This window comes from Dermacentor silvarum, chromosome 11 (genome assembly GCF_013339745.2).
Source record: "Dermacentor silvarum isolate Dsil-2018 chromosome 11, BIME_Dsil_1.4, whole genome shotgun sequence".
Classification (NCBI taxonomy): Eukaryota; Metazoa; Arthropoda; class Arachnida; order Ixodida; family Ixodidae; genus Dermacentor; species Dermacentor silvarum.
The window spans coordinates 52,053,679-52,081,581 of record NC_051164.1 but is presented as its reverse complement, the minus strand read 5'-3'; the positions used below and the strand labels follow the sequence as shown (position 1 = coordinate 52,081,581).

Below are 27,903 nucleotides of genomic sequence, written 5' to 3'. Positions count from 1 at the left end.
CGTCACCGTACGACTGTTCGAAGCCCGACTTGTACACCGTATCTGAAGGGCTGAAATCACACAATTATTTAGCGAACGCCAGCTGCGACTCCAGCCAGCAGAGGCCAGCAGCATCTCTAGGTGTTGTGTGAGCATCTATCCACCGATAGGAGCAATGAAAGCCATGAAAGTGTGACGCGTGTGATTTGTATGCATGCGCTACGGTCCATGGCCTTGTGTATGTGTTACCTGCACCGTTTCGGCGTACCGCCTCTGTTACGCGGCGCCGTTTGTCACTTATGCGCATAGATTCGCTCGAGCCGGCGCCCAGCGCGCCACGAGTACCGCCCGCATCGTCTCCACTGAGGACCATGGATGTGCTGCCTCGGTGGTGACCAACCGTGTTCTTAGCGCTGCGTGCCGCCGAGTTTGATTTCCTGTCAAGTTGGCGAGTGTGACCCGCACGTACGAAGCCATGGACGATCCGCTCGTAACGCGGGTCAGCCCCCGGGCCAAAGTCCTGTCCGCCCTTTTCTACGGCATCGTTTCGTTCCTCATAATTATCATCAACAAAGTCGTGCTCACTACCTACGGGTGAGTTCAACCCGCGGCGTCCCATGCGTGTTATGTAACCTTGCACGGGCACTCTCACTTTCGCCTCCAGCAATCGGTTCTCGTAACACGCTCGTTTCTTCTTCATCTTGCTCACCTGTCTAAACTGTCATACAAGACGGCGGGGCGCGTTTATACGGTTTTGTGTTTTTGTCTTCTCCCGACAGGTTTCCATCGCCGCTTTTCTTGGGAGTCGGTCAGGTATGTCCAGCTTCCATCCCTTCGTTAATAGATACAGATGCACGAGATAGAGGCTATCTTAAAAAGTTTTCATAACTACTGATAGTCAACTCTGTAGCGTGCTATCCACAGATCTGTGGTGCCATCGCGCAAATTTGCAGAAGAAAGTAAGAAATAAATGTGTGCGCGCTCTGGGGAATGCGCTCCTAGCACATTGGGGTCGGTTTATTTTGCTTTCCGCGACTTTGTTTCCACCTGTGTACCACTTTTTCTCAGCGCAGGAAGCAAGCGAGCGCTATTACGTGGTGTTTTGATTGTGAAAAAAAGTGCATACTGACACGTACACTACCACGCGTCGTTGTTCGCACAATGGAACCTCGTATTTGTGTATCAGTGGTGTAAAGCTGCGACTTTAATTAGTAACATTCCAGTCACACAGGGCGTTCTCAGTCGCGATCGAGCCCGATGTCGGTCGAATTTCTCCATCGTAGCTGGCTCTCTCTTGCAGCTTGCGCTAATGAGCCGATCCCGATCGAAAGGGCATGTCCCGTGTGGAACACGAAAGTGTGACGATTTCTTCGTATTAAGATTGCACGACTTTTCTCGCGTTGCACAGTGCACGCATTTCGCAAAGCCACATAAAGACAGCCAATGATATATTACCATAGATGTATTGCCTGCCAGCGCCTTCGAATTTTGCTCAAGTGACGTCCGCTGCTTGCTGCTCGATGCGGCGCGCGCGTTTTCCCGAGGTGCGCGTGGCAAAACCGAAACCACTTGACCAGAATATTGGCGCTCACTTCATATTTGGGTGCTCTGCGATACATCGTGGACACACACACGTTACCTGAATGCCGTCGTGCCATGCTTTTTATTTTTTAAATGCGTAAGCATTTTCATGCCTGCCCAACAATGAAACCTGACCCTTCGTCACGTAAGACGATCGCTTTCAAGATATGGCCCGAGCGTCTCGCTTCAACGCGAACTAAGCGGCGAGAACACAGCACACAAGAAGCTGTCGGCGCTCGCCGCACTCTGTCCCCATAGCAGATCGTTTTCAAGATAGTGCCCGCGCAGCTGCACCTCAGCCGCTGCCGGAGTACGGTTGATCACGGTTCAGGATGGTTCGACGTGGATGGATAAGGCGCTAAAGGGCGACAACGGCTTATAATTATCGGAACGTCGTCAGCGCCCCTGGCGCAGCCACCTGCAGTAGTTTGCTTGCGTCATCAATTCACCTTGCGCCGCCGTTCGCAGCAGTTCGTCACGCAGCAGCGCTGTCGTTTATAGTGGTCGAATCAAGTTTCATAACATTGATGATGACACCGGGCTGCGTGGAGATGAGCAAGTGGCACAATGCTTACGCATACTTAGACAACTCCTAGATGAGTTTCTGTGTATAGTCAGCGTATAGTCGGTGCGTGCAAAAGGTAGTTCTGAAAACGCACATTCACTGAATCGCACTCTCGCTGAAGTCTCTCGTCCTCTACGGAAGAAAAAATGCACAAAGGAAAAGACCGGCTACCGCGGGGGTTTTTCCGCTCTTCGTTGCATAGTACAACGACGGGTCCTTCTAATTGGTTTCGGCGGTCTGGGCGCCCTGTTGGAATCTTGATCGGTCTTGATGGTGTCTCCGTGGGCTTCTCTCTGTTCCAAGAAAAATCCGTCGGAGAGGTTGCGCGAGTAATGAACAAAACAATGACGAAAGCTTTTTTTTTTTTTTTTTTTTTTTTTTTTTTTTTTTTTGCTGAAGCATGCAGGGCCGCTTCACCTTTTTTTTTTTTTTTTCTTTATCTATATTTGGCGGAGGGGGAGAGCTGCATTAAAGGGCTCCTCCCTAGGTCTGGCCATGTCGAGCTGACAAGCGCAGTGCATAAAATGCGCGCTAACGATCGTGTCTGCTTAAGTATTTCACTACGCGCTTCGGAAACCTGAAATTTCAAACCAAACGCCATTTGCCCTTCTCGCGGGCGCCGCGCTGTGCGCTGTACCAACGTTGGCTGTACCTATGTACATGTATGTGCCATGCCGTCACTTTCAATGACACGTGACTTCGAGCGTTATTCAAGGCAACGGCTGTTATTTGTTTGATCTGTTGTTTCAATAGACGAGTTAAAGTTTGGCGAAATAATAAAACCTGCAAACCGAATGTCTGCATGTCTTTTGTTTTACTTCGTACCGTAGCAAAGAGAGATGTACAGTCGTGAACAAAAGTATACAGACCAGGGGTTGCGCGAAAAAGCCAATTTTCTCCTGAACGTAACTTGAAATTGAGCACTGCAGTCTAAACTTGGCATTGCGAACTTTTCAGTGTACTCATTAATTCCAGTTTATGCTTGTTAATTACGAAGAAATTCTATTTTTCCGGCGACCTTGTGGTCCGTATACTTTTGCTCACGACTGTGCATGTACTTCCGTTTCGTCTGCTTGTTCCCACGTCGTGCAGTCGCGTGCGCTGAGAGCGAAACTATGTCATTTTTTTATTTCGAGAGCTATTTCGAAAGATTGCCCTTAGGCATAATACAAAGTATATCAAAAATACACGAATAGACTTGAATCATGCAAAAAATCTAGAAGTGAACGATGATACGGTCCATGAATCCAACGTTCAAGGTCGGGTGGGCGGCCAGGCCGAAGGCCTGTTGCCCGTAGGTGGCGGAGAAGGCTTAGGTGAAGTCCTGGTCACGTCCATAATAGGTGTGTCACTGTCACAAAATTTGAATCGTAGTGTCACAAAATGGGCACGATGTATCATAGGGACCGTGAAACTGTGTCATTTGCTACCTTGTTCCAGCGCGCGATCACGCTGTGTGATCCGCTTGCGTCTGCCTCAGTGTCGTGTAGCACTGAATTGTACCCCTATTCTTTTGTTCTCGTGCACAGTGTGCAAAATCGTGCACTGCGTTGCGCGAGACGAGACAAACGCAACAGCTCGCGCGCTCTCGACCGTCAGCGGAAATGCGTCGCGCAGCAAGAAAAGCGAGAAAAAAAAAAAAAAAAAGCGGGGCTCGTGACGTATGCGTCATGCGATCCTCCTGCTCCGGTATGAGATTCCTGAAATCACGGGTAATAGCGACACTGCAATATTTATGTCTCTGCTATCAGTGAACCAACTTGAAAAAAAAAAAAAAAAAAATTCTTGCGGTAGAACGCTCCAAAAAGGGCACGTAACCACTTTTTTTTTTTTTTTTTTTTTTTTCGCTAGTCCGCATGAACGTGGTACCAAATTATACCGAAATAGATATCTCTGCTATGAATATGTGTGTTTGCATTTGACTATTCGAATCGGTATTCGACACTTACTATTCATATTTGAAAAACTTGATACTATTCGCACATCCCTACTATGTAAACACTTATTAACTGCCGTGGCGATTAAAAAGCACGTAACAACGGCCTGGTGAGGGGCCCTTTACGTTCCGAAAGTAAAACGGCGTTTGAAAGACCCGCCCGTACTGCTCGAGTCTAGCAGGCCGTCAGTTCAGTCGATCTTTAATAGCCCTACGTTTGCGTATGCAAACACTCCGTGCGGAGTTATAACTGTGCATTGATATGTATTTCGTACTTTTCTTTTTAAAATTTTTCGTGAGCCAGTGGTGAATGGGGAGCCATTTGATGTTGTTGCTGTGGTTTCACTGCCGAGGTGCAGTTGTCATGTGCGGGAGTAAAACGTACGACGTGCCGCGGAAACTGTTCTTTGGATTCACAATTTAATTACCCATTTACGTACACTTCACTTTACCACAGTTGCACAGCCGAAGCGTCTTAATTGTGTTGAGCACTGAAGGCAAAAAAAAAAAAAAAAAAAAATCTGCAACGGGCGATGTAGTGCAATTTCGCAATAGATCGACGCGTGCAAGTGGCAAGTTAATTGTCTTGCGGACATATATTGATCAAACTGACTACGTTACAATTTGGATTAACCGTATTCACAAATGGCAGTGCCGACTCCCAAATGGAGGGAGAAGAAAAAAAAAATCACGCAGAAACTCTGCTGCGGATGGCGGCGTAAGGTGAATTGACGAAGCAAGCAGACTACTACATGTGGCGGCGCCAGGAGCGCTGATGACGCTTCGATCATTATAAGCCGGTATCGCTATTTAGCGCCTTATCCACCCGCGTCGAATCATTATCAACCGTGACCAACCATACTCCGGCGGCGGCTGCGTATGGCGCGGCCGCGCAGACCCCTATCTTGATAGCGATTTGCGATGGGGGCAGAGAGTGCGGGGAGGGCTGATAGCTTCGTGAGCGCTGTGTTCTCGTCACTTAGTTCGTGTTCAAAGTGAGAGGCAGCACGAAGGTGAATTCGCGCGCTGCTGCAGGCCGGCGCACTATCGTCTTACGGGACGGGCGGACGGTTTTTCTCGTTGGGTAAGCATAGAAATGCTTACGTGTTGTAAAAGTGAGTGACGCTTCACTTCGTGAATAACACGGGTGATGCGCAAGCGTGTGGACTCCGCGAACATATGCGCAGCGAAAACCGCGGCGTCGACGCACAAACGGAAGGGGCGCGAACGCGGCGATTCTCTTCTCCTCCTCCCGGTGCCTCCCTCCTCCGACGCTCGCTTTCCCTCGCGGCTACAAACAATTCCGCCGATTTCACAGACGGGGCATCTACGCTTGCGCGTGAAAGCCTCGCATATGGCCTGCCAGGGAAAGTGAATGTACGGCACCGCATGTGCTAGCGGCTTTGCGGCCGCGTCCTGCGGAAACTGTGGCTGTGATACAGAGATAAAGCGGTAATTGGGATAGGATTGGTCTTATCGGGCACCGCACTGTGATGGTGTAATTATGGTGTACTAGAATACTGGGAAGTGCGCCGTCCGCGGCGCAATCTGAACGCAGGGGAGGGGGCCGTAACGTTGTATGTCCTCCCAAAGGCAGCACCTGAGAGCACCTGCGCCTACCCTTTCCTTTCGCCGCTCGCGCCGCTCCTCGCCGCGCGCCATCACGTGGTCTCAAATGACGTCAAACGTTCCGCCGCGCTGCAGGAAAACCAACTTCACGGACGCGACGCCGTCTCTTCGTTACCGTCAATGCCTCAACATCTCAATCCGCCGCTTCGGTAACACGCGTGACATGACATATATAATGTCGCGAATGACAATAATGACATCATGAATGACACGCACGCATACGACATGAAATGCAGACATGACATACAGAACGAATGACATAGCATACATGACATGTGATTCGTGTCATGATATGAACGACATGAATATTGCATGGCATGCCATGATAAGAGTGATATGCATCGATGATATGAATGAATGACGTACATGACACTAATGGCATGCAGGCATAACATGAATGATGCATCATGACATGAACATGAATGACGCGTGCATGACATGCCATACATGAAAAGATTTGTACAGGCTCAGTAAGTTGGTTATGTTTTGTATGTCCCGAACATTTACCCTTTTGAGAGTGTTGCTCTTTTCTCTCTGAAAAGTGCACCAAACGACGTCACAGTGATACCCAAGCTGTTAGAAGTGAGATAGAAATTTCTTTTCGCGTGCACCGTAAACTTAAATAGCGCCAGCGTTTATTGGGACTTTCTGCCACGGTGGCAGCATTCACCTTGCGGTAGGCCTGCGGGAAAATTGTCGGCACATATGACGGAGACGCAGGGTTCATATTGACGTCTCATGCCAACGAAGGGCATGCTAAAAATTTTTGGGCGTATCGTTGGCTTCTATTCAAGCTGTAAGCACATTCTAGAGGCACGTGCATGGAGGGGGGGGGAGGGGGGCAAGCAATGCAACGTCAGCATACACTCGCTTCACGTGACGCACACTGCTTATCCACTGCTCTCGCTGGTCGCAGAGGCTCGGCCGCATCAAGAAACGAAACAAAATTGTTTCCGGTGGACAGCTAAAATAATTGTTCGCATCCAACAACATGCGAGACATTTATAAGCTGTGACTTAAGCGTGCACACTCTTTCGCTATGCATTGACTGCAACAAAATTCATGAGAGATGCCGTCAAGCCACCCTACATGGTGGCATCACTGTCTCGTTGCACACTTCGACGCAGCTCCAAGTTCGATTACTGCGTGCCCGATGAGTGGCTTTACTGCATAGCGTTGGAACAAATTTGTTCAATGACAGAAGTATGCGTAACTCTGCTCCTTTTGGGAGCATACACAAGGACAACCCATGCCTGCTGATGACAGTGCCACCTCACGACGTCATCAAAAAAGGGGCCCGCACTCTGCACACTTCCCAGTTTTCTAGTACATTATAGCATATCCCTGTGAACATGTCATGCACAAAATGAGACAACGCAAACGGGAAGTGTTTGATCTGTCCTTCTTAGGCTTTGTTTGGTCGTAATTTTAGTTCGCCATTACCACACTTGCCGGAATGTTTTGTAGAATCAGAAGTATGTAGTCAGCTATGGGGACACGTAACCTTGTTTTTATTGTCAGTGGGTCATCAGCCATAAGGTCAGCACTGCTGCTACTGCACCAGTGCAGCTTGACGCGCTTAGGTGTTTAGTGTAGATAACACAAGAGATGGAAAGTAACATTTTTCTTCCTCTTGGAAAATCAGTTCTGGCAAATATCGTCACTGATTGCAGTGTTGTGCAAACGGTCTGCTAGGTGGCACACCAAAGTTTATGCTTAAAGAAACCAATAGTTTAGGCCACAGGCCTTCAATGGAGATTCTGCACTAGGTGTCCATTACGTTCCAGAAATGGCTGCTCATTGTCATTTCATCACAAACTAGCCTTTCCGCCAGAGTGCCGAATCGATTTTATTTTTTTTTCCTTCCGGTTTTCGTTTTGGTTCAGCGATAAAGGTTCAGTTCTGATTCAACTGCGGAGCGAAAAAAAAGCTCATTTGCATAACCGAAGAATAACTTTGGGAAAACAGTACAAATTTATTTTGTACAGGAACTCGACGCTGCTGCTAAGCTGCGCTCGAAGATTACGCCTGTTGTTCTTCAGGCCGCGCATAGTTACAAAAGAATTATGCAAATCCAACACCAATGCTGGAATCTTTGTGAAGCAAACCTTTATTGCGGGAGAGAGAGAGAATATATTGAGGGAACGCAGAGAGTCCTCCAGCCTGCTATTCCGTTCAGAGGAAAAGGGAAGAGGCAAAAAAGTGAGGGAGTGAGGAATATTGATGAGACAAGCAGTAGGATGCGATTATATACACATTCATGTTCGAAGGGCCCGTTCACAGCCTTGAATGTAGGCCTGTGTGTTTACTAAATAGTAGACATGTGCGAATAGTCATCAAGTTTTTCAAATACGAATAGTAAGTCTCGAATATCGATTCGAATAGTCAAATGCAAACAGACATATTTATAGCACAGATATTTATTTCGGTATAATTAGGTACCACGTTCATGCTGACTAGCGAAAAAAAAAAAAAGACAGCCAACTATACCAGACAATCACGATCAGTTTTAAACGCGCGATACGTCTGTCAATAAAAGAACTGCGTGAATAGCCTCTCAGTAATTTTAGAGCCTCATTGGTCGCAAGCTTACCGAGAATGACTGGTTGCTGTATGACCATGTTTTGAAAAGGCTTGTTACGTTGAAAAAAGTTCAGAGGTTCTGGAAAAAGAAAATAAAAAGCTGCTGAATGACTTGTGTGCCCGTTCCGAGGAAAACATCAGTGGTTGTAGCGTAAATGATAAAACTGCTACCATGACTAGATTGCAAGAAGAAGCACTGAATTACAGAATACAAGCAAAAATTGCATGTTGTCATGCAGGCTTCCGCGGCAAAACTGAAAACACAGCGTGCATAGCCCATTTTATTTCGGCATTGCTTCGAAAATGTTGTCGTTTCATTTCCTAAATTTACAGTACTTGGTTTAGCAGACGGAGAATAGTTACCCAGCTCACTTTGACAGTAGGTTGTTGGAAAATATTTAGTTAGTTGCGATATTCGAAAATATTGAATAGTTAATTTTCGAATACGAATAGTTAGTGTGTAATGTTCATGTTCGAAATTTCAAACATTCGCCCACCCTTACTAAATATTCTAAGAGAGCCTTCATGACTCACTTAATTGATATGTCCGGTCAGCGGCCCAGTAACACTTTTTTACTGAATGCCCTGTTGTTAAGGGGCACTAACGAATAGATCAACGAACAGATCAATGAACAGATCAACGCCTGCCGTTGAAATCATACTGGGGACAAGCAACGAGTATATGTGATCCACTATCTCAGGTAATTTGCCTGCATCACAATCTGGCGAGTTCGTGCTTTGGATGCAATTGCAAATATTGTCACGTTAACCCTAGTACGCCCCTTGACGCAATACGCTAAAAACCGTACTAATGGTGCTGCTACTTTTAAAACTATAGGAAGATGGTGTGTATTTACAAATGGAGTAGCATAGTTAAGCCACAAGAGTAGGCAATGCATCAATGGTGAACTCCAAAAAAGGTTGCCAACCTGAACCGAAAACATATTTTTTTCTTTTCCGTTTCACTCCGGAGTGAAAAAAATTGCTACGTTTAGGTTCAGTTCTAGTTTGAGCAAAAATGATTTTTTTTTACGGTTTTCAGTTGACTTCCGGTTCGATACTCTGCTTGCAGCAGCTCGATGACTATGCTGTTCAGCTTCTAAGCACAGTCAAGGGTGCTGGTTCCATTCTATGCAGCTGCATTCTGGTGTGTGTGGAATGTGAAAACACCCGTGTACTTAGGCACGGGCACAAGTGAAATGACCTCAGGTAGCCAAATTTACCTTTGGGCCCTCCTCAACAGGGCTTACTTATAGCCGAGATGATGCTAAACCCTGTTGGTTATTAGTGCTTGTTCGGCAACTACTCGCACAAGCCAGAAACAGGTGCCCTAGTATGCTTTGTTATACCCAGCTGGGCTTGAACTCGAACTTTGAACGCTGCTTTCGTTTATTGCGAATGTTACTCTGTGCAACTATGGGCGCTTGGAGAGTACATGGTAATACAGAACTAGAGGATCGTTTCCTGGTCCACAATATTATACCGATTCCTCCCGCTCGAATCTTTGCCACTCTTATTATCCACTGCTCATGACTGGCTGATCCCATTGATAACACGTGGTCGGAGTGTCACTCTGACCACTGGCGAAGTGCGTGAGAAGCAATAGCGTCAGAAAAGGTATCGCTACAAAATGGCAACCATGGATGAGTTGAGAAACTACCACAGTGAAAAAAAAGAGGCAAATGAAACATACAGGGACAGGAAGGAATGGATGTCACGATGATTCACTTGCAATCAAATTTTGTTATTGTAGAAGCAATGCAAAAATAAGAGAGTGTAGACTGCCACCTATCAGGTTTGTCTCCATGATTTGGGATGCTTGAATTTAATTTTGGTAGCAGCTGCATTCTGATGGGGATGCAACACAAAAATGCTTGTTTACTGTCATTGGGTGCATGTAAAAACCCCAAGTGGTCTGAACTAATCTGTAGTGCCCCACTACAGCGTGCCTCATAATCAGATCATGGTTCTGGCCCCTGATACCCCAGAATTTAATTACAATTTTAGCAATAAAGAATGCAACTTGATATATCAACTTCCACATTTCTTCAATTCTTCTGGCAGCATTTATCGTAACACAAACATATTTTTGCCTGCTGTTTAGACTGTTCTCTATGCAAGATTTCATAAGGCTTGAAAGCTGTAATCACAAAGATTGTAGTGCTTACACTGTTGACTTTTGCAACTTTTGCAGGCTTGCGCATGTAACGGTGCAATTTTGCTGACTGAGAAAGTATGGCCAAATTAGTCTGGGACCAAAAAATTCTTGTCTACTTTGCAGATGGTTATCACTATTACCCTGATATGGGCATTAAGGCAAGCAGGGTTCATAGATTTCCCAAATATATCGTTCGCCACCTGCGCCAAGGTAAGAATAAGTGAACATATTGCATGTTTCAGAAAGGTTTGATTTTGTCATTGCTGCTTCTGTGACGAAAGTTTCTTTTTAAATTTTTACCTAAAGTATGTCTTCATTTTCATTTACAGATACTGCCGCTTCCAATATTCTTCGGAGCCAATCTAATATGTGGCCTTGGAGGCACACAAAAAATTAGGTGCACTATCACTTTAAATATTTGTATTCACTAGGTAGCACCATCAGAAATGTTCCTCAGCGAAAATTTCAATACATTTTTCTGTTACCTGCACTAGCTTAGTTCTCAAGAGGAAGCATTGAGCAAGGCAAGGGTCGGTGGGACAGGGTATGGTTATTCATGAACACTAAAGTGGAAACAGGGGAACATAACTCTAGAACATCAAAGCAAAGAAAAAAAAAACCTTTTGCTGATGTATGCCAGTTCAAGCAGCTCATACGTCAAAGACAGCGCAGCTGTATGAGAGAGCTCTGACATCCTTCGGAAGCCCTATAGACCTGTTTTGCCATGGCTTGAAATCTACCGAAGACTTTGCAAACACTTGCAAATGCCGCACCAAATCCAGTGCAATTCCTTCGCTATACCCGAGCCTTTTCAATTGCTTCGCTATACCCGAGCTAGCACTTTATGCCCTCTGTTATATCTTGGCACATGTTCCTGCATGCTTTGCCCACTCTACTGACACCTGCGTCTGGGCCATGTGTTCTGGTTGCCTGGTAGCCTGCATTGCTTGATGTTCTTAGGTCATCATTGATCCAGCTGTACATTCTCACCAATGCCTTGCCCATATATGGCTCCATAGAGGTTCCAATGCAGGCTGAATTGTGGAACTCCCCTTAACAGATATAAAACCAAATAGATACAAGGGAGGTAAAAGAAGGCAACATCCAATCTGCAGTATACAATGAAAAGAAAGTGTGTGAACATCAGGCACACATGGCAAAAGGCAGAAAGACATGCAATGTCACAATGAGATATGCTGGGGCGACAGTTCTTGTAAGGCTACTGTATGAGATATGGGAGCCATTTCAACCATTTTGCTGGGAATACTGTTGAGGCAGATGTCGCAAGACAGCACAGATATCTTCTATGACAAGGCTTGACCAAACAGGCACCTAAAACTTAAATATCTGAGGAGCAAGCTACATGTGAGCAGCAGTGTTTCAGGGGAAGACAGAGTGACCATAACTGTAGTGATGCTTACGAAAGACACGCATGAGAAAAAAAAGCAACAGATATATAACAGCAGTTACATCTAGTGCAATAATCAGTAGCAGAAAGAGTGAAATGTCTTGAAATGTGTCTTGGGCAACAGATCTATGTCAAGCTGCATTCTTCACTTCGATTCTGATGGAATCTAAGGCAGGAAAGAGGATTTAAGTAGACCTAGACTTGGCACTTTGTTTAAGAAGTAGGTGTGAATGTCGGCACCCTTGTATTTTGGCATGTAGCATCACATTTCTGATTGATAGTGGACTGCGAGAAACACAAAAGCTGTTAGAAATGTAACCCTGCAGATGGAAATATAAGATGACTTAATTTGTTATAACCCAAGCATGGTACCCGATTTCTTGGTTATGAGGTTGAAGCCACAGAGAAAGAAACAGGACCATAAACACCCCTTTGGTCTCGGTTCAACTCTGATAACTGTCTCGTGAAAAGCTGCAATTTAAGGAACATGCGTGGGCTGCAGTACCCAAGCTTACAGCATCCCACGGAGTTACCACGGCAGCCACAAGCATGGGACATTTACAGTCACTAGATGGCAGTAGCATGGTGTGAATTGAGATTTGCGGAAAACATGTGTAACATTATCCGGCCACATTGTAAGGTGGCACGTGCGCTTCTGAGTGTTTTTCTCCTGTTCCAAGTTTGCTGTCCACAATTTGTCTTCATAACAGATGCGACATATTTATCGTTCATGTTGAGCTAAGGTTTCGTGGTCTTTCTCTGCAGTTTACCGATGTTCACGGCATTACGTAGGTTCTCAATTCTCATGACTATGATCGGCGAATACCTAGTGCTGAGGTGAGTTCAACTTTTCTCTTGTCGTATCTGTCCTTGTTTGAGAAGCTTTAGAACTAAAATGTATGTTGAATTATTTCTTTTGCCGGTTTCTGTTTTGTTCTTTGGGTTGTTTGCCATAGCTGCACTGTAGGTCTTGTTATGCCATACCTCATGCTTTATGTTAAAGCAACCAGCTTAGGCTTACAGAGGAATTACACAGAATTGCTTTCTTGACCTCTGTGTTCTACAAAACTAGCTACCTCCATAGTTGCTTCGGGTACCTTCATGGAGGTGGTTTAATTATTTCTTCAGCAGTTGTGACAGCTGAGAAGCAGTAATGGTAGCAATAAAAATTATAGTGGAAGCATATTTCTGTTAATGTAGTAATGACATTACTGCAAAACTGGATTTTATGTTCAGTGTTGTAGGCTCTGCCATTACAGTAAAAGTGATACCAAAGGGGTTGCAACAAAGGCGAATATGTAGTGATGCAAGACTATCGATAGTACCATTGAAACTGTGCTATCACTAGTACTATCGATAGTGCACTATTGATAATGTAGTACTATTGAAAGTGCACTATCGATAATGTAACATCAAGGGACGTACTGCACCTAAACACTACAACATAATCCTTGCACCGTTTCTCTACATGTCCCGAGCCATGTGCTATGCATACAGCAGTAACAATTGTAGCCCTCTGAGCGGTCCTAGTGCACAATAGTAATACTATCAGTGTTATTACTATCGATAACATTTCTTACAATATCGATAGTTTAAAAACTCTATTGGAACTAGAGACAGTCATTTTACTGATAGCTTTGCATCAATACACGTATGTCAAAGATGTGCTTTGAGAGAAAGCAGTGAATTTTATCTTAAGGGAGAAACTCTAATCTCTCACGGGAAACACAACAAGAACACTTTTCTGATGTCAATCATACTTATTACACTCCTGAGTTACTAAAAATAAGGGAGTAGTTACTGTGGTTGATGGAATCTACCTTTATCATTTGACAGCGTGTGTAACTTTTGTTAGGCAAAAGTGGCAGGCAATGATGAGACACCTTGTGTCAGCAGATTTGTTTTCCCGAGACAGCCGCTGTAAAAAGAATGACGGTTGATCATTCATTTCCTCAGGAAAAAGCCTCAGACGGGCGTCGTGATCTCTGTGTTTGCCATGGTGGGAGGTGCAATGATTGCTGCCTGGTGAGTGCTTGCTGTGTAGTCTTTGTTACTTCAGTATTGTAAGTAATAAGTAGTGAGGTTATGTAACTTATAAGTAGTAATAATGTGGTTAGAATTCTTGGGATGCTTTACACACTTTGCGGTTTGTTTGTTTCTGTGTTCCAACCATTCTCACACCAACTTGGGTCGCTGGGTAGTCCATGGCCTAATGAGTAGAGCATCGCGTTGCTGAGCTGAGGGAACCATGTTCAAAACCGACTGTTGGGCCAACTTGCGTCACTGAGTATGTGCCGCTGGGTATGTACCACTCCTGAGTGCCAAAAATAATACTTCAAAGTTGTTCCGGCGAAGGGCAGAATCGAACTTGCATCATACAGTCAAACCTCGATTTAACGAAATTCGCGATGTAGCAAACTATTTTCATTTCCCCGTCTTAGTTCTGTTGAATTAACGAAACCTCTATATAACGAACCTCAATTTAACGAAATTTGCAATGTAACGAACTACTTTCATTTCCCCATCTTAGTTCTAGTGAATTAACGAAACCTCGATATAACAAAATTCTCGATATAACAAAGTTTCTTGCTGCAAGTACAACTTAGTTATATCGAGGTTTGACGGTATATTCAGGCAGTCTTGTCTAAATATATATTAAGATGCACCACAAGTGGACTTCGTGGCGACACAGCTAGGTGGCACAGTGTGCCCAGAAGGAAGTGCGAGAGAGGAGGTCGGCTGCAGTGCGTGCCTCGTACATGACACGTTTCAAACTTCAAATTTTTTCAAACTGCTAAAAGGCAGGGAAACAGTATAGACACTTGTCTGTGTCAGTTTTGCAGTGTCTGTTCCTTTGTGCCTGTCAACAGCACAGCTGGCAGAGACCTATGGTGTATGACCGGTAACAATTCTAACTAATCTAACTAGCACCTATAGCCGCATTGTGAGATTAGCAGTTTTATGTAATCGAAATGCTGTGTTGGACGTTAACGCTGAACGAACCAAATGAGTATGATACCTTATGTAGCGTTTCTAAAGTTATGACTTCTGAATTGCAGCATGTTGGCTTCCTATCATCAGTGATGTGGCTAAGCTTGGATAGTGTGATGATAATATTATTCCAATTATCTTCCTTTACACGCTTCAGTAACAGCTTAAGTGGTGCTCCGCTCATGTTATTGTGATGATTGGCAGGCCATGAGTGGTGGATGACAATTGAGTGAAAGAAATTGTTAGAACGAAAGAACGATTATGTGAACACTAATGGTAGTTTAGTGAACAAATAAAAAGCATGTCCTGGCTGATGTGGAACTACATGAACAAATTAAAAGATACAACGCCCGTGTGCTTGCATTGTAGTGCACGTTAAAGAACCCCAGGTGGTCAAAATTAATCCGGAGCCCTCCACTACGGCATGCCTCATAATCAGAACTGGTTTTGGCATGTAAAACCCCAGAAAGAAGAAGAAAAAATGAATTATGGGGTTTTATGTGCCAAAACCACGATCTGATTATGAGGCACGCCGTAGTGGGGGGACTCCGGAAATTTGGACCACCTGGGGTTCTTTAATGTGCACTTAAATCTAAGTACACGGGTGTTTTCGCATTTCGCCCCCATCGAAATGCGGCCGTCATGGCCGGGATTCGATCCCGCGACCTCGTGCTCAGCAGCCCAACACCATAGCCACTGAGCAACCACGGCGGGTAAGAAGAAAGAAGAAGTAATTCTTTTATGCATCTGCATGGTTCTAGATCCAGTTGTGTAGCATACCGCTTCCTTCTATTTGCAGAATTTGAAAGGCCTGTGGCTAATAGTTTTGACAAAAATGTTATTTTGTGAAAAGTTCATAACAAAAATTAACGATAAACTGATACTTGGGTTTCTAAATGTTTTGAGCTTTACAGGCAGCCCAACTCTGACTGATAGCATAAAAGGAATTTAAAAAGAGCAACCATGTTCATGACTTCTCCAATTGCAATTCTTCCATGCCACCTTTCAAATTCTCGCCCCACCTTAATCCTTTGTGTACACAATTGTGCACGCCAAGAAAGTGTGTCAACAGCAACAGCATTGATGAAAGTAATGGTACTTAAAATGCGTCTCATACATCTTGAAACTGTTCCGATTGGAATCATGTTGTAAGTTTGAATAACGGGTTCAAAATGTTTGAGTAAAACGAGCGGGAAGCTGGACGGTTGTGTGTACTTGCTCGGTGCAAGTATGTCATATGTAGTGGGTGTACTCCTTCCAGTGTTTTTCGCAGTATGTTGCATCAGGCATAACTTTCAAGTGCCTGGATGGGTGCTTTTCAAGCCCCCTAGACATGAAATAGTTGGTGTTCCTGCAGTGAGTTTTCACATGGAGTCCGTGTTCTCTTAACTCGACAAAACTCGCTAAAGAATTGAAAATTCTTAATCTGTTCTGCAGCTGTATGCCTTTTATGATTCTGAATATGCAAGAAATGCAGTGAAAGTAAGTTTTCAGCCAACAGAACTCATTGGCGTCTGAAAGGGTTTGCCACAGCTCTGTCCTGTGTTAAGCAGTGGATTAGACTGGCCATGCATTTGGTCATAATAGCAGGGCTTGGAATAGCCATGTGTCCATGGATTGCCTTGCACCGAATTGAGTCCTCTTCCTTGCAGCAAGGACCTGTCCTTCGATCTTGGCGGCTACACACTAGTCCTGCTCAATGATTTTTTCACTGCGGCCAACATCATATGCGTTCGCAAGGTCGTCGATGCTAAGGTATGCGCACTGGTCACTCTTTGACATCAGAAAACACGACATTGTTAGCAACACCCCAGTATGGACTGCAACTCCAGTGTTGTTTCTGTTCAGTGCATTGTTCTAGAAATCTCATAACTCTAAACTTTATTGCGTGAGACCAGATCAAGGTTACCAAGCTGTTCAATTTTCATTGAGTAGTCCAATCAAATTGGCCAAACTGCATCATTTCCCATGTTCAGATGCAAAGTAATAAACTTTATTATCAGTGATTGACTACAGTTTATGAGTTATATAAATGGTTATGTGAGGTGTTATTTTATTGGAGCTTGTTATCATGTTTTATCTGTGGTGTCAACGCAGTCCTACACTTATGCCATTTTCTCACTTACAAAGGCTTTTGGTATAAGAGTCATTGGAACACTTATTTTCACTCCAAGTGGACTTGATATTTGCCTTTAGTGTTCTTTTAAAACAATGCATAATTCACTGTGAGCCAGCGCGTGGCTATTACCCCCAACGAATTGTTGGAAATAAAGTTCTGAATTTGAAATTGTGGTGCAGAGCTCATTTTTGCAAGTGTTTTCGTCTGAACAGCTTGTGACATGCTTTTTGTGCTTCTGTTCCTTACGCTAGGACCTCACCAATTATGAGCTTCTCTTCTACAATGCCTTGCTCATGGTGGGACCTCTGGCTATTATGTCGTGGGCTGTTGGCGACTTGAACATGGTGAGCTCATTACAGTTGAGTGTTGCCTGTTGTCATGTGGCCATAGAGTTAACATTGGTGTTTTCGTGGCCATAGAGTTAACATTGGTGAAAATACAAACACACTAGTATACTAAAATCTATGCTCAGCAGGTCACACTGTGGAAGCAATGCAAATGTTTGCCTGACTGTTTGCTTTTATGTAAGTGCTAAAATGCTGCCTCACTGGTGAACGTAAGCTGACTTATTAAGCTACACGAAGTCTTGTTCCTGAACTCAATCTGAAGCTGAACTTGTTAGGGTAGTTTTTACCATTACTGTGAAGAACTGCTACTGATATCACAATGTCCTGTGTGGTTCTTTGTCAACATATCTAATAATCCCATATGATATGGGAACAAGTGATCGTTTATGTGTGATCACACTTGATCATATCTGATTATTGAATATTGTCTTGTAGTCAATGTGGCGCTTCTTTAGCCCCACGAAGCCCAACATATCATTTTTGCCACCCTAAGTTTGATACTTGAAAATTCTTATTTAAGCTTGGAAAACTTGAGGCAAACCCTATGGTAGCATTTTTATATGCTGGAATGAGTTTGCTCTTGTGTATAGTTCAGCAAACCAGCTACTGAATAAATAATTACGTACTATAGTAATTTGTTGCTCAAGTAACATTTCATTGTTTTTTGGACCAACGCATTCTCCACGGCCGAAAATTAAGAAATAAATGAAGTTCTTTCAATTTTTCTTGGATGGTGGAATGGTGGTCGAGCTTTGCTGGGTTAATTTGTGACCACAGCTTGTTTGCTTTGCTAACTGGCAACAAACCACGCTCGCCAACTGACGCCACAGATTTTGCTTGACACATTGTATGCCGCCTTTCATTGTCATCCATTAACAAAAAAATATTTGAAGCTGAATACCCAGTGCAGACATAAACCATCCTTTCTGAATGATTGAGCTTGGTTAATATTTTAGGCACTGCGTATAAACCATTCATTAAGTATTCGTTTAGATCAGGATATAACAGTAACAAATTTGGAAGAATAAAAATGTTTGGTGAAGATGTCGTGTACCACCTCAAGCAATATAAAAGACAACACACATCTCCTGCAGAAAAGGCTATAAATGTTCAGCTAGAAAGCAATTTGTTACATGCTAACATGCCGTTCAATTTCACACATCACAAGTAAATGTTGCTTGAAAAACTAGTTTCATGTTACCTCTGGTATTTCTCACAACTGAACATTTCCTCGAGCAACAGTGTGGTAGTTAAATGGAGGACGGGTGTAGACTTTTTATTTTTGTCTCCTTGTCTCATATAAGTAGGGCTGCAATTGTAAAAAATTCGACTGATGCAGCGAACTTAGCAAAACTAACTACTGACCATAATTGACTTGGGAGATGCGAAAGAAACGTGGATGTGTAGTAGAACTTGCACCTTTCTTTCTGCTCATAAACATGTTAACAAGTAATGAAAATGCATCAACCAATTGTCTGAAATAAACACTTGTTAGCTTGTGCTTGGTGTGCTGTGCGTTCCATCCCGCTTAAAAGTCTTTCTTGTGCAAAACTGCGTGTTTATCCAATGCTACTGGTACGACAAAACCGCTGTGTTCCAACTGTACTGCGTACCTTTGGTCCTCTCTTCGCTAAAAGGCGCTGGAGTTCCCGCAATGGCTGGAGCCCGGCTTTCTCGGTGCCTTCCTCAGTTCCTGCCTCATGGGCTTCATGATCATGCATGCCACGGTGCTCTGCACAGCATACAACTCTGCCCTCACCACCACCATCGTCGGCTGCCTAAAGGTACCCGCAGCGTTTCCTCACTGCCTCTGAACAACAAACGCTGTTTCCTCGCATTTGGGGAAACTGTATTGTTAACTGACATGTTGGGGTGGGTGAGTAGTATGTAAAACTTTCGAATAACCAATTGAACATTGCCTAATTCAATTCACTCTTTCAATTGAACTGTTGCTATCTGTATAAGTATGAATAGCTTTCGAATAGTACTTATATATCGCCAGCTGTATCCCATCAGAAATAAAAGTTGAAGTGTGGTTAATTTCATCCCGGCGGCTGTAGTAACATGAAACACGAGAAGTTACGTATTGAAGCATCCTATACGTAAATCTGGGAGCCAGGCATTTCTGGCTAAACCGCTATTATTTGCATCCACCGAACAGTCTGCTTGTTTGTTCCTTAGCTCCATTTTATGCTTTAAAAAGAAACAATGCTCCATAATGTGATATGTAATGACAGGAGCTTGCTAACTTGTGTATACTACACTGTATTGCTGAAAACTGCAGTTCATTATTCGATAACTAGTTCAAAAGTATTCAATAATCAATTCAATTCACTTCTGGCACAAGTATTTGATTCGGTTTCAAAAATTACTATTCACGACAGTACGTTTCTGGCTTCTTAATTTCTTGCAATAAGTGAAGGTCTCAGTGCTCCGACCCTTAGAAAAAAATATGGCCAATCACTGATACTGCTTTACAATGAAGCCAAGCAGGTGTGTCTTTTCTGTGCCATATTTGCAAATTTAATTGTGTCAGGATTATCGCTTTTAGGTGCTTACTGAGAGAGACAACTTGGCAGGCCATTGAATACTTGCTGCCATTCCCAGTGTTATTGCTGGTTGGTGTGCCAAGATTGTTCTCAACAATTGCATCATAAAAGGAGTTAGTTTCACACTCACTCGCATTCAACACCATTTGCATAATACTGTTTGTCGTTGGTTTTGAACTGAAATCAATGGAGGTATAAAGGGGCAGGGGTTTTCGACTTGCAGGTACTAGCGAGTGCAGTCTGAGGTCGCACTTCTGCTACTGTTGCTTGTTTTTGAAAGATTAGGCATTTTCTTTCGCATTTCTTTCATATTTGGGCAGCCTGTACTTGTGCTTAGAGTATTTGTTTCAGTGTGAAGACTTGTTGACATTAGCGATCATTGAATTTGTTTTGAATAAAATGACTGGGCAAGTATATTCTTTTTTTTTTGCATATAAGTTTCTTATCCTTTTTCTTCTTCTTTGTTTGCAGAACATAATGACCACGTATGTTGGAATGTATGTTGGTGGTGACTACATCTTCAACCTATCCAATTTTGTCGGCCTTAGTATTAGGTGAGTAAAAGGACATCATTTCGTAGAGCAAAGCAGGCTCTTCAAGTCTTTATTGTAGTTCGCCATATTATGTTACTGTAGGTGACTCTGGAAGTGTTCAGTTTAGTGAACTGTTGAAAACACCTGTTTCCGAGTTTGTTCATTGGAGCTTTATGGACACTTTCAAAGTGTTGCTTGCGTCTTAAGGGCGTAAAGGATTTTGTGCATTCTGTTTCACTTTGTGTAGCAGAAACCTTGGTGCTTGCTTAACATAGCAATGCTTTGGGAAGCATCGTCACATGAGTGACAGTTGCGTTTGGTTGGAACGAAGCTCTGAGCCAAGAGAAAGCAATGCAGCTGCAATACCCAGTAGGTGGAATGGTTAGGTTCAAATAGAGCGCAAAATTCTTTAGGATCTCTTCCACAAGAACTGAAGTAAATTATTTGTTTATTTATTTATTCATAATTCCTGCAGTGCCATAAAGGCATTATTGCAAGGGGGGAACATGGCGCATATTACACTTGGCCACAGTAAGTGCTCTGTGGTCGATCTGTGGTCACAAGCTTTTCTGGAACATAGGGAGGCTGAATCTTCTATCTTTAAATCTTTCGCGATACTTCGCACATTCACATTTTGTTTTGTTTGTCTCCCACTTTCTTATGTGTTTAGTGTTGGCGGGAGCCTGCTGTATTCCTATCTCACCTTTGTTCAGAAGCAGAGCGTGCAACAGATACCCACGACGCAATCAAAGTGAGACCCTTTGCATGATGATGTCTGTTTTATCGTCCTACTTCTTCCTCTTAACCTCCTTGGCTTTCTGTCATTAGCATGCTTCAAAGCAAGCTTAGTGAGCTTCTCGCTGCATGATGCTGCAGGCGGACATGTACTGTGGCTAACACCGTGTCTCATAAGCGTTTTCCACTCTAATGCTTGATTGTAACTCGCATAAAGCGTCGTGTACACTTCTGAATTCTCTTTTCATAAGATGTGCGGCCAAAACTGGTCATTAATTGTTTTCAAAGGAGTGAGAACTGGTCATAATTGAGGCAAGTTCTGTGAAGCTTTTTTATTACAAATAAGTATGGTTGTTCATATGGTAAAATTTTTTTAATGAAGTTGAATACGAATTTTGAGAAAGATGTGTATATATGCATATATAAAAGCGAAACTGCCTTATAATAAACTGAATACCAGATTTCACTTTTTTTTTTTCTGAGAAGCATATAGTACTACATGGAGGCTATATGCTGAAAAAAGCCTCTTTTTATTTATCAACACATATAGCTGCCACCACAACTGTAAGTCAAGGCTACTGAGCATCTTGTCATTGGCATATCAAAAGAAATGTGATATCATTGCACGATGTTATTACCATGATGAACGAGCCATGCTTAACAAGATGCATGTAGAGATTCGGCTATTTATGTACCATCATTAGGCATAAACTGACAGTCAGTCTCATTCACTTCACATTTAATTTAATTTTTTACCTAAAAATGGTAGCATTTGATAAGAATTGAGAAAAACCACATATAGAGCTGACTGTTACGACATATTTTTACAACTAGTTGTGATTCATGTACAGTAAAACCTTGTTAATTCGGATTACCTGGGTCCAAATGAATTAATAACCGAATGCCAAATTATTGAGGGTTCAAGAGAACAATAAATAAATGCTTTCTACATCAACATGATTTTATTTATCAAATGACTCTGCAAATCCTGTTTCGATTTTGCATAAAAGCAGTGCAAACGCTGCAAATCTCATCATCTTGTGACTGACTTGCGGTCGTATCGCTTACGCATTGCACTGAGTCAAAACAAAACTACTGCTCTTCGCAACTTCTTGCGGACGAAACCACTGTAGCGATCGGTGCAGTCACGGAGGGTGACTACACATTTCTGAAAGGCATGCGGCCACTGTGTGCACCGAAGTCGAAACGAAGCTACTGTTAAGTGCAACTGCAACAGACAGAACCGTGGTCACTATTGATGCGATCATGGATGGCTACTATGCACAGGTTAATTCACGTGCCCAATGCGGGGTCATGCGCAGCAGCAAACACAAGAATAAAGGCTATTGGCAACTCCAGAATCTGTTACTTGTCCCAGCGACACTGTCTAAATAAACAAAGCTGGCTATGGCATCAAGGTTCACGGCGGCTCTTTCACCTGGTGCTGTGCTCACGTTTCTGGTTTGTTGGTGTCGAATCGAGGTGTTTCGTGGAAGCCAAAAGAGTCCTTGCTGCTGATCACCTTATTTAGGTTGGTATCAAGGATTTCAGCGAACGAAATTGCAGAATTACTAGTTGAGCTGTGTGTGCAAACGTCGGGCCTGCCCAGTGAGCCACATCAGATTTTTTTAAAGACAAGGAGCCTTTCAAGCGATCCGGAGGTTAGCAAAAGGAAGTGCTTCGTGCGCAGCGAGCCTCTCCAAAAAGTTCCAAGCCATTGTTCCACTGGTACGAGTATGATACTCGACTATTTTTTACCTTCATAGGCAACTCTGCATTCATTTTGCAGTATGTCACATATAGTATCTCAAAATATATAGGCAGTAACGTCTGTCGTACTTTCATGCGCTAAATACGGATATTCTGCACTGATAGAACGAGGCTAGAGAGTGTAAAGTTACCTGGTGAATGTGTCTTGGGATAAAAACACATGAAAGTTTCGTTTGTTAGTTGGCGTGCACCTTTTTTTTTATAGTTAGTTGATGCATGTGTAATAAGCTCGTCTGTATCTCATGACTAGCACTTGTTTGTGCTAGTGTTCAAGGTAGGGCCCGGGCTTGGGAACACAGCAGACACCTGCCGCCCGTAGAAGCTCTCTAAGCCAGGTGAAACGTGAGAAGTGAATAAGAACCAATCGGGATCAAGTTGAGCTTCTTCCAACAGGTTTCCAAAATTTAGTGAGGGGCTTTCTTTTGGCAAAATCAGTTGTATGAGTGTAAATGCATGACTTGCAAACGAATTAAACCAGTTCTAATGGAATTTAGCTTTGTGCGGAGATTCGGAATGCAAACTAGCTGTGTGCTGTGCGCAGCTGGAACGAGCGTTGTTTTCAGTTGCTTCGAAATTTCTTGGGAGCGATAAACTGACAACTCTCTGAGTTGAATGAGCAAACAGCATCTTCTGCTTGCACCACTAAACTAAAGCATGCTATGAAAACGATATATTCGACTCGCGGCGTAACATGTGTCACGGTCAACCTCCGACCTTCCGAGGTAGTCATGTCTGCCTAACGTGGCTGCAGACAAAAGTACATTAGCGAGAATATTCCTGCTGCCTAAAGCATTAGAAACACTAATGCTGGGGTAGAAAACTATAAACCAAGAAAACCAAGTGAATCTTAAGTGTACATCGCTATAATTTATCAAAGCACCTGCCTGAACAAAGTACACTCCGCGATTTGAAACGCCAGCAAAATATTTAAAATAGATAAAAAGAAACCAATGGGTCTACTCACCAGGAAAAAATAAGTCGTCCCGAGTCAAGTGCTTTCGAACAAACTGGTATAGTGTCAGTGAACTTTTTCCAATGTGGAAGTTCTTATCCAATTCGCTCTCCGATGCACGTCGTCTGCGTTTCTGGAAACAATGAAATCATACATCGCTGTCTTTCCACCGCAATGACACGAATAATAGTACACAACAAAAGTCTTTCGATGTGCATCTTTTTTTCATTTTCGGGCTGGCGCGGCATCATGATGATTTCAGAACTACGAGGCATCTCCATGATAAAACATCCTCTTTCTCTTCAAGCCTGAACCTGGATCGTCTGTTTCTCGGCACTGCCTCTAGGTGGCGAGTTTTTACTTGTAGTCGCGAATAAATACAAATAAACAAAGATTTCCTGTTGTTTTATGCTGATGAATGGCGTTGCGGGCTCCACCGCTTTGTTTCGGTTGGACGCTAGTGCCACTTTTGCTCTTTTACGTCTCACATTCGTGGAGCTCCGTGCTTGCCATGCTCCGAGGGTCGTCCGAAATGACTGGTGTGCGGCCAAATACGTCCGAAATAAGAATAGTTTGATGCCATTAAATAGTGCATACGGGGCATTCCGGGACCAAAGGACGAGTCGGAATTAGCGGGGGTCAAATTAACAAGGTTTTACTGTACCTTCAATATGCACTGCAATAGATTATGATAACCAGTACTTGTATTAAGTACCACTGTTACATGTAAAGAAAACTTTACAATTTTTTGGCTCTAATATGAAGTTTGGTAGTGTGGTGCAACCTTATCTTAAGGGGAGATGCTACTAGGAAAATGCGAGTTTTTAAAAAATTAGATTTTTTGTTTTCAATTGTTTTGATAAGTTTAGTGGCTCTACTGTTAATAAAAATCAATATCAAAGCCGAAACACAACTAGAAATGGGTGAAAATGGCGTTTATAAAGAGCACAAGGTGGCTGTTACAAGCCTGAAAGTGTGCTGTCTGCTAGCGTCTCGCAGCTGACAACGTGGCCATTCGTCATTGCAGATCGCACGAGGAGTCCGGCCAAGCCTCATTCTCCAAATAACCATGGTTGCCCGGGCTGCTGCGACGCAAGAAATAATTTTAAAGAGCATGCGTTTTTCGAGCGTTGCGACTTTTTAACTTTATTAAACTTTCAAACGTGTTTTTCTCAGTTCCTCATTTTGTAGCATTCTTAGAGTTTGTGCACTAAAGTTTGTGCACTTTATGCAGTCTGATCACAATGAAATTTGGCGTGCTTATTTTTTAACATGTCCTGGATTCAAAGAAACAACACTCGGAGCTTTCCAGAAATGTATTCAGTAAGATAATTTCAAAAGTTCCTTCGTTGAGAATGGTAAAACTGAAACTCAGCGTTAGAATTTTTCTCTAGAATAAAACACAAATGTTACGCTCTATTTTTTTTGCTTTATTGAATTCTACTATTCAGTGGGAACAATATGAGCAATTTTTTTTGTGTTTTCCTGTGCTCACTGTTATCGCCTAAGCTTGCACGAAAATGCATTGTTTTTACAAATGCATGGTGTGCAAAAAATTAACCAAATGAGATATCAAAAAACTAAAAACAGGTTTGAAAAGAGCAGCTCCAACTCTGTAAATGGTGAAAGTTTCATTAAGATTTCACAAATATCAAAGGAAACGTTTTTCCGAGTAGCATCTGTGCTTAAAGGCACATGAAAGAGGAATATAGTTTGAGTTGTATCAGTAAGTTAGCTTTCTAAAACATGAAAAAAAAAATTAGCTTCTCTTAGTTTTCTGCACCAGCTCGCTGTGATATCATAAATGTTTTGATGACATCTGCTCAGGCCTAGTTAATTGTTTTATCGGTAAAGATGGACTACATTGTGTTGTAAAGGAGCCAAAGACTGAACTTGACAAGTTTCAACAAGTTTGACTAAGCCAGAATGGCCGAGGTGTTGAAATATGCTTTAAAATCTGCGATATCGCACTCACATACTCGCATAGGGCTTTCGGCGCGATATTCAAAACATGTAACTTTGACCTTATTATTTCCTTCTAATAACGTGTCACTGTGAAATGAACAAAAATATAGTTTTCAAAGAATTCTTTATCAGTCTTAAACTGATTCATTCTTTCTCTTTAGTGTGCCTGCTAACCACAAGCTCTGCTAACTCTGCTCTGCTAACTATGCCTTCTTTTCCCACTAGCTTTTCCCACTAGACCATCGCTGCCTTTCTTGAAGGTGTGGCTGTGATGACTGTCCCTGATGTGCCGTCATTTTCGGTCATTGAAGATGTGTTTCTGTTCTTGTCATGCGACAGAACACTCTTTTGAGATTTTGACACCACTGAAGAAAAAAAAGAAGGAAAGGGAGCATATCAGAATTAATTCACTGTAAACGTTTCGGAAACTTAGGTGCTCGGGTGTGGTGAATAGTAATAAAGTGACAAGTGTGCCTTCCATATATATCTCAGTGGAATTATCGAAGTTGTCACAATATTCATGAAATGCGTTAATTTATTTTGCATCCCACAATTTTTCCTTCCAGTGCTTCCGAATTGAAAAGGTCAGTTCACTGGTGTGGTTAGCCACAGAACAAACATATTTCATGTAGATATGGATATGGAGTCATAAATGGCAATACTGGCTTAGAACGACCAACATTGTAGCCTTTGAAATCTGAGCTTTCTTAAGTCTTCTCTCAGGGGGAGGGGAATTGGGAGGAGACCAATTGGGACATCGCCTAATAATAGCGGGATGACAATTTGCACACCAAAGGCACACTAGAAGATCCATCATGCCATTGTGATAACCTAACACACCCTAAGAATGCACATTCTTTAGCTGAAAGCACAACAGAAGCAATGTCTTGTAAGCTTGTTATGCTTCAAGCAACAGCGATCTCTTGAGACAAAGTGTTTGTGCTTTCTGCAATAACTGAGCACTTCTTGAACATGAACTGCATTGCTCAGGTGGTTCTCCTGACAGATATCAATAGAGTTGCAGGGCATGACATTGCAATTATAAGGTATAATGCCTGTAGCTGTAAGGTGTATGTGATAGTTTCATTAGTAGTAATTTCATTAGTAGTGCATCTGTTACATTCTTACTGTCTAAAAACATCGGAGCCAGTTCAGAGATGCCACACCAGGAAATGACACTGCACATTTTGTGATATAACAGTTCTGTGTGTTGAGATTGTGGGAGGAGCTTGCTGTCCTGTTTAAAGCCTTACTGGAAATAGCTATTACAGCAAGGCATGTTAACTACTGTACCATGATTTTGCTTTGGCAGCTTGAGTAGCGAAACAAAAGCAGATTTTGTGAGACTAGAAGTGTTTTACCTTGGCTCATTGAAATTTCATTGCAGGAAAAGAAGTCGCGCTAGAAGATGAGGGCTGTCTGCTTTCTAGTACTGTTGTCAGTGATATCAAAGATTTAAAGGACTCTCAACACTCTGCTGTTGAATTTTGTGATACCCACAAGGTAGTGTTTCAGTGTTCTGTAGGTGTGCTGTGTCTGAAGTGCGTGTTTAAATTAAATTGGTATGATATTCACTTTTTTCTTTTTTGTTCTTTCATTCTAGATGATGCCTTGGACATAAAGTTGAACAACAAGTAAACAATTCAAATCCGGTGCATGCACTCCTTCTGGAACCAGTGTGAATTTTTCTAGATCAAGGAGCCTCGTTTTCAACTTTTGTGCCATGCCGAGAGCTGTTGCAGGCTTGCATTTTTTTTACTGTGTTAGTCTAGATCCAAGCTCATTTGTGCTCCATTTGGGTGCACAGAGACAGCCACTTTTGCGGTTTATATACATTCTTTACATATAACCAATTGCTGAAGGATCTTGTTTTGCAGTCTGCCCTTTTGCATGTCTGCATTGTTGTTGCCAGTAGTAAAAACGATGTTGAAACAAAGCCTGCAAGTGTCTTCTTTTGTTTGCTTGAGTTCTTTAAACTTAACATGCTACTCACAAACTAGAATAAAGTGGAGAGGACGAAACTGGGTCATTGCAGTTATGAAACACTAAGTAGGGAAGAGCAGGGCTGTGTTTTCCGTATCTTCACCCAACGATTGTTCATGC

The 27,903-nt window shown here is 42.9% G+C and overlaps 1 protein-coding gene across 4 annotated transcripts; it reads left to right on the top strand.

The window, feature by feature from the left end:
- The first annotated feature begins 2 nt into the window (after window positions 1-2).
- On the top strand, window positions 3-27,736 carry LOC119433864 (UDP-N-acetylglucosamine/UDP-glucose/GDP-mannose transporter-like). 4 transcript variants are annotated; one of them, XR_005188477.2, is made up of 13 exons: window positions 3-573; window positions 759-792; window positions 10,555-10,641; window positions 10,761-10,828; window positions 12,605-12,676; window positions 13,796-13,864; window positions 16,483-16,585; window positions 17,201-17,293; window positions 18,934-19,080; window positions 20,317-20,399; window positions 21,049-21,129; window positions 27,188-27,303; window positions 27,404-27,736. XR_005188477.2 is itself a non-coding variant. In XM_049659418.1 (13 exons), the coding sequence occupies exons 1-12, from the start codon at window positions 455-457 to the stop codon at window positions 21,387-21,389; spliced, it is 981 nt and encodes a 326-aa protein (XP_049515375.1). In that variant the 5' UTR covers window positions 3-454; the 3' UTR covers window positions 21,390-21,425; window positions 27,188-27,256. The 4 variants fall into 4 exon arrangements, 2 of the variants coding, with proteins under 2 accessions (XP_049515375.1, XP_037557071.1); XR_007464540.1 differs by having other exon boundaries at window positions 24,863-27,303; XM_049659418.1 differs by lacking the exon at window positions 27,404-27,736 and adding an exon at window positions 21,365-21,425 and having other exon boundaries at window positions 27,188-27,256.
- The last annotated feature ends 167 nt before the right edge of the window (window positions 27,737-27,903 follow it).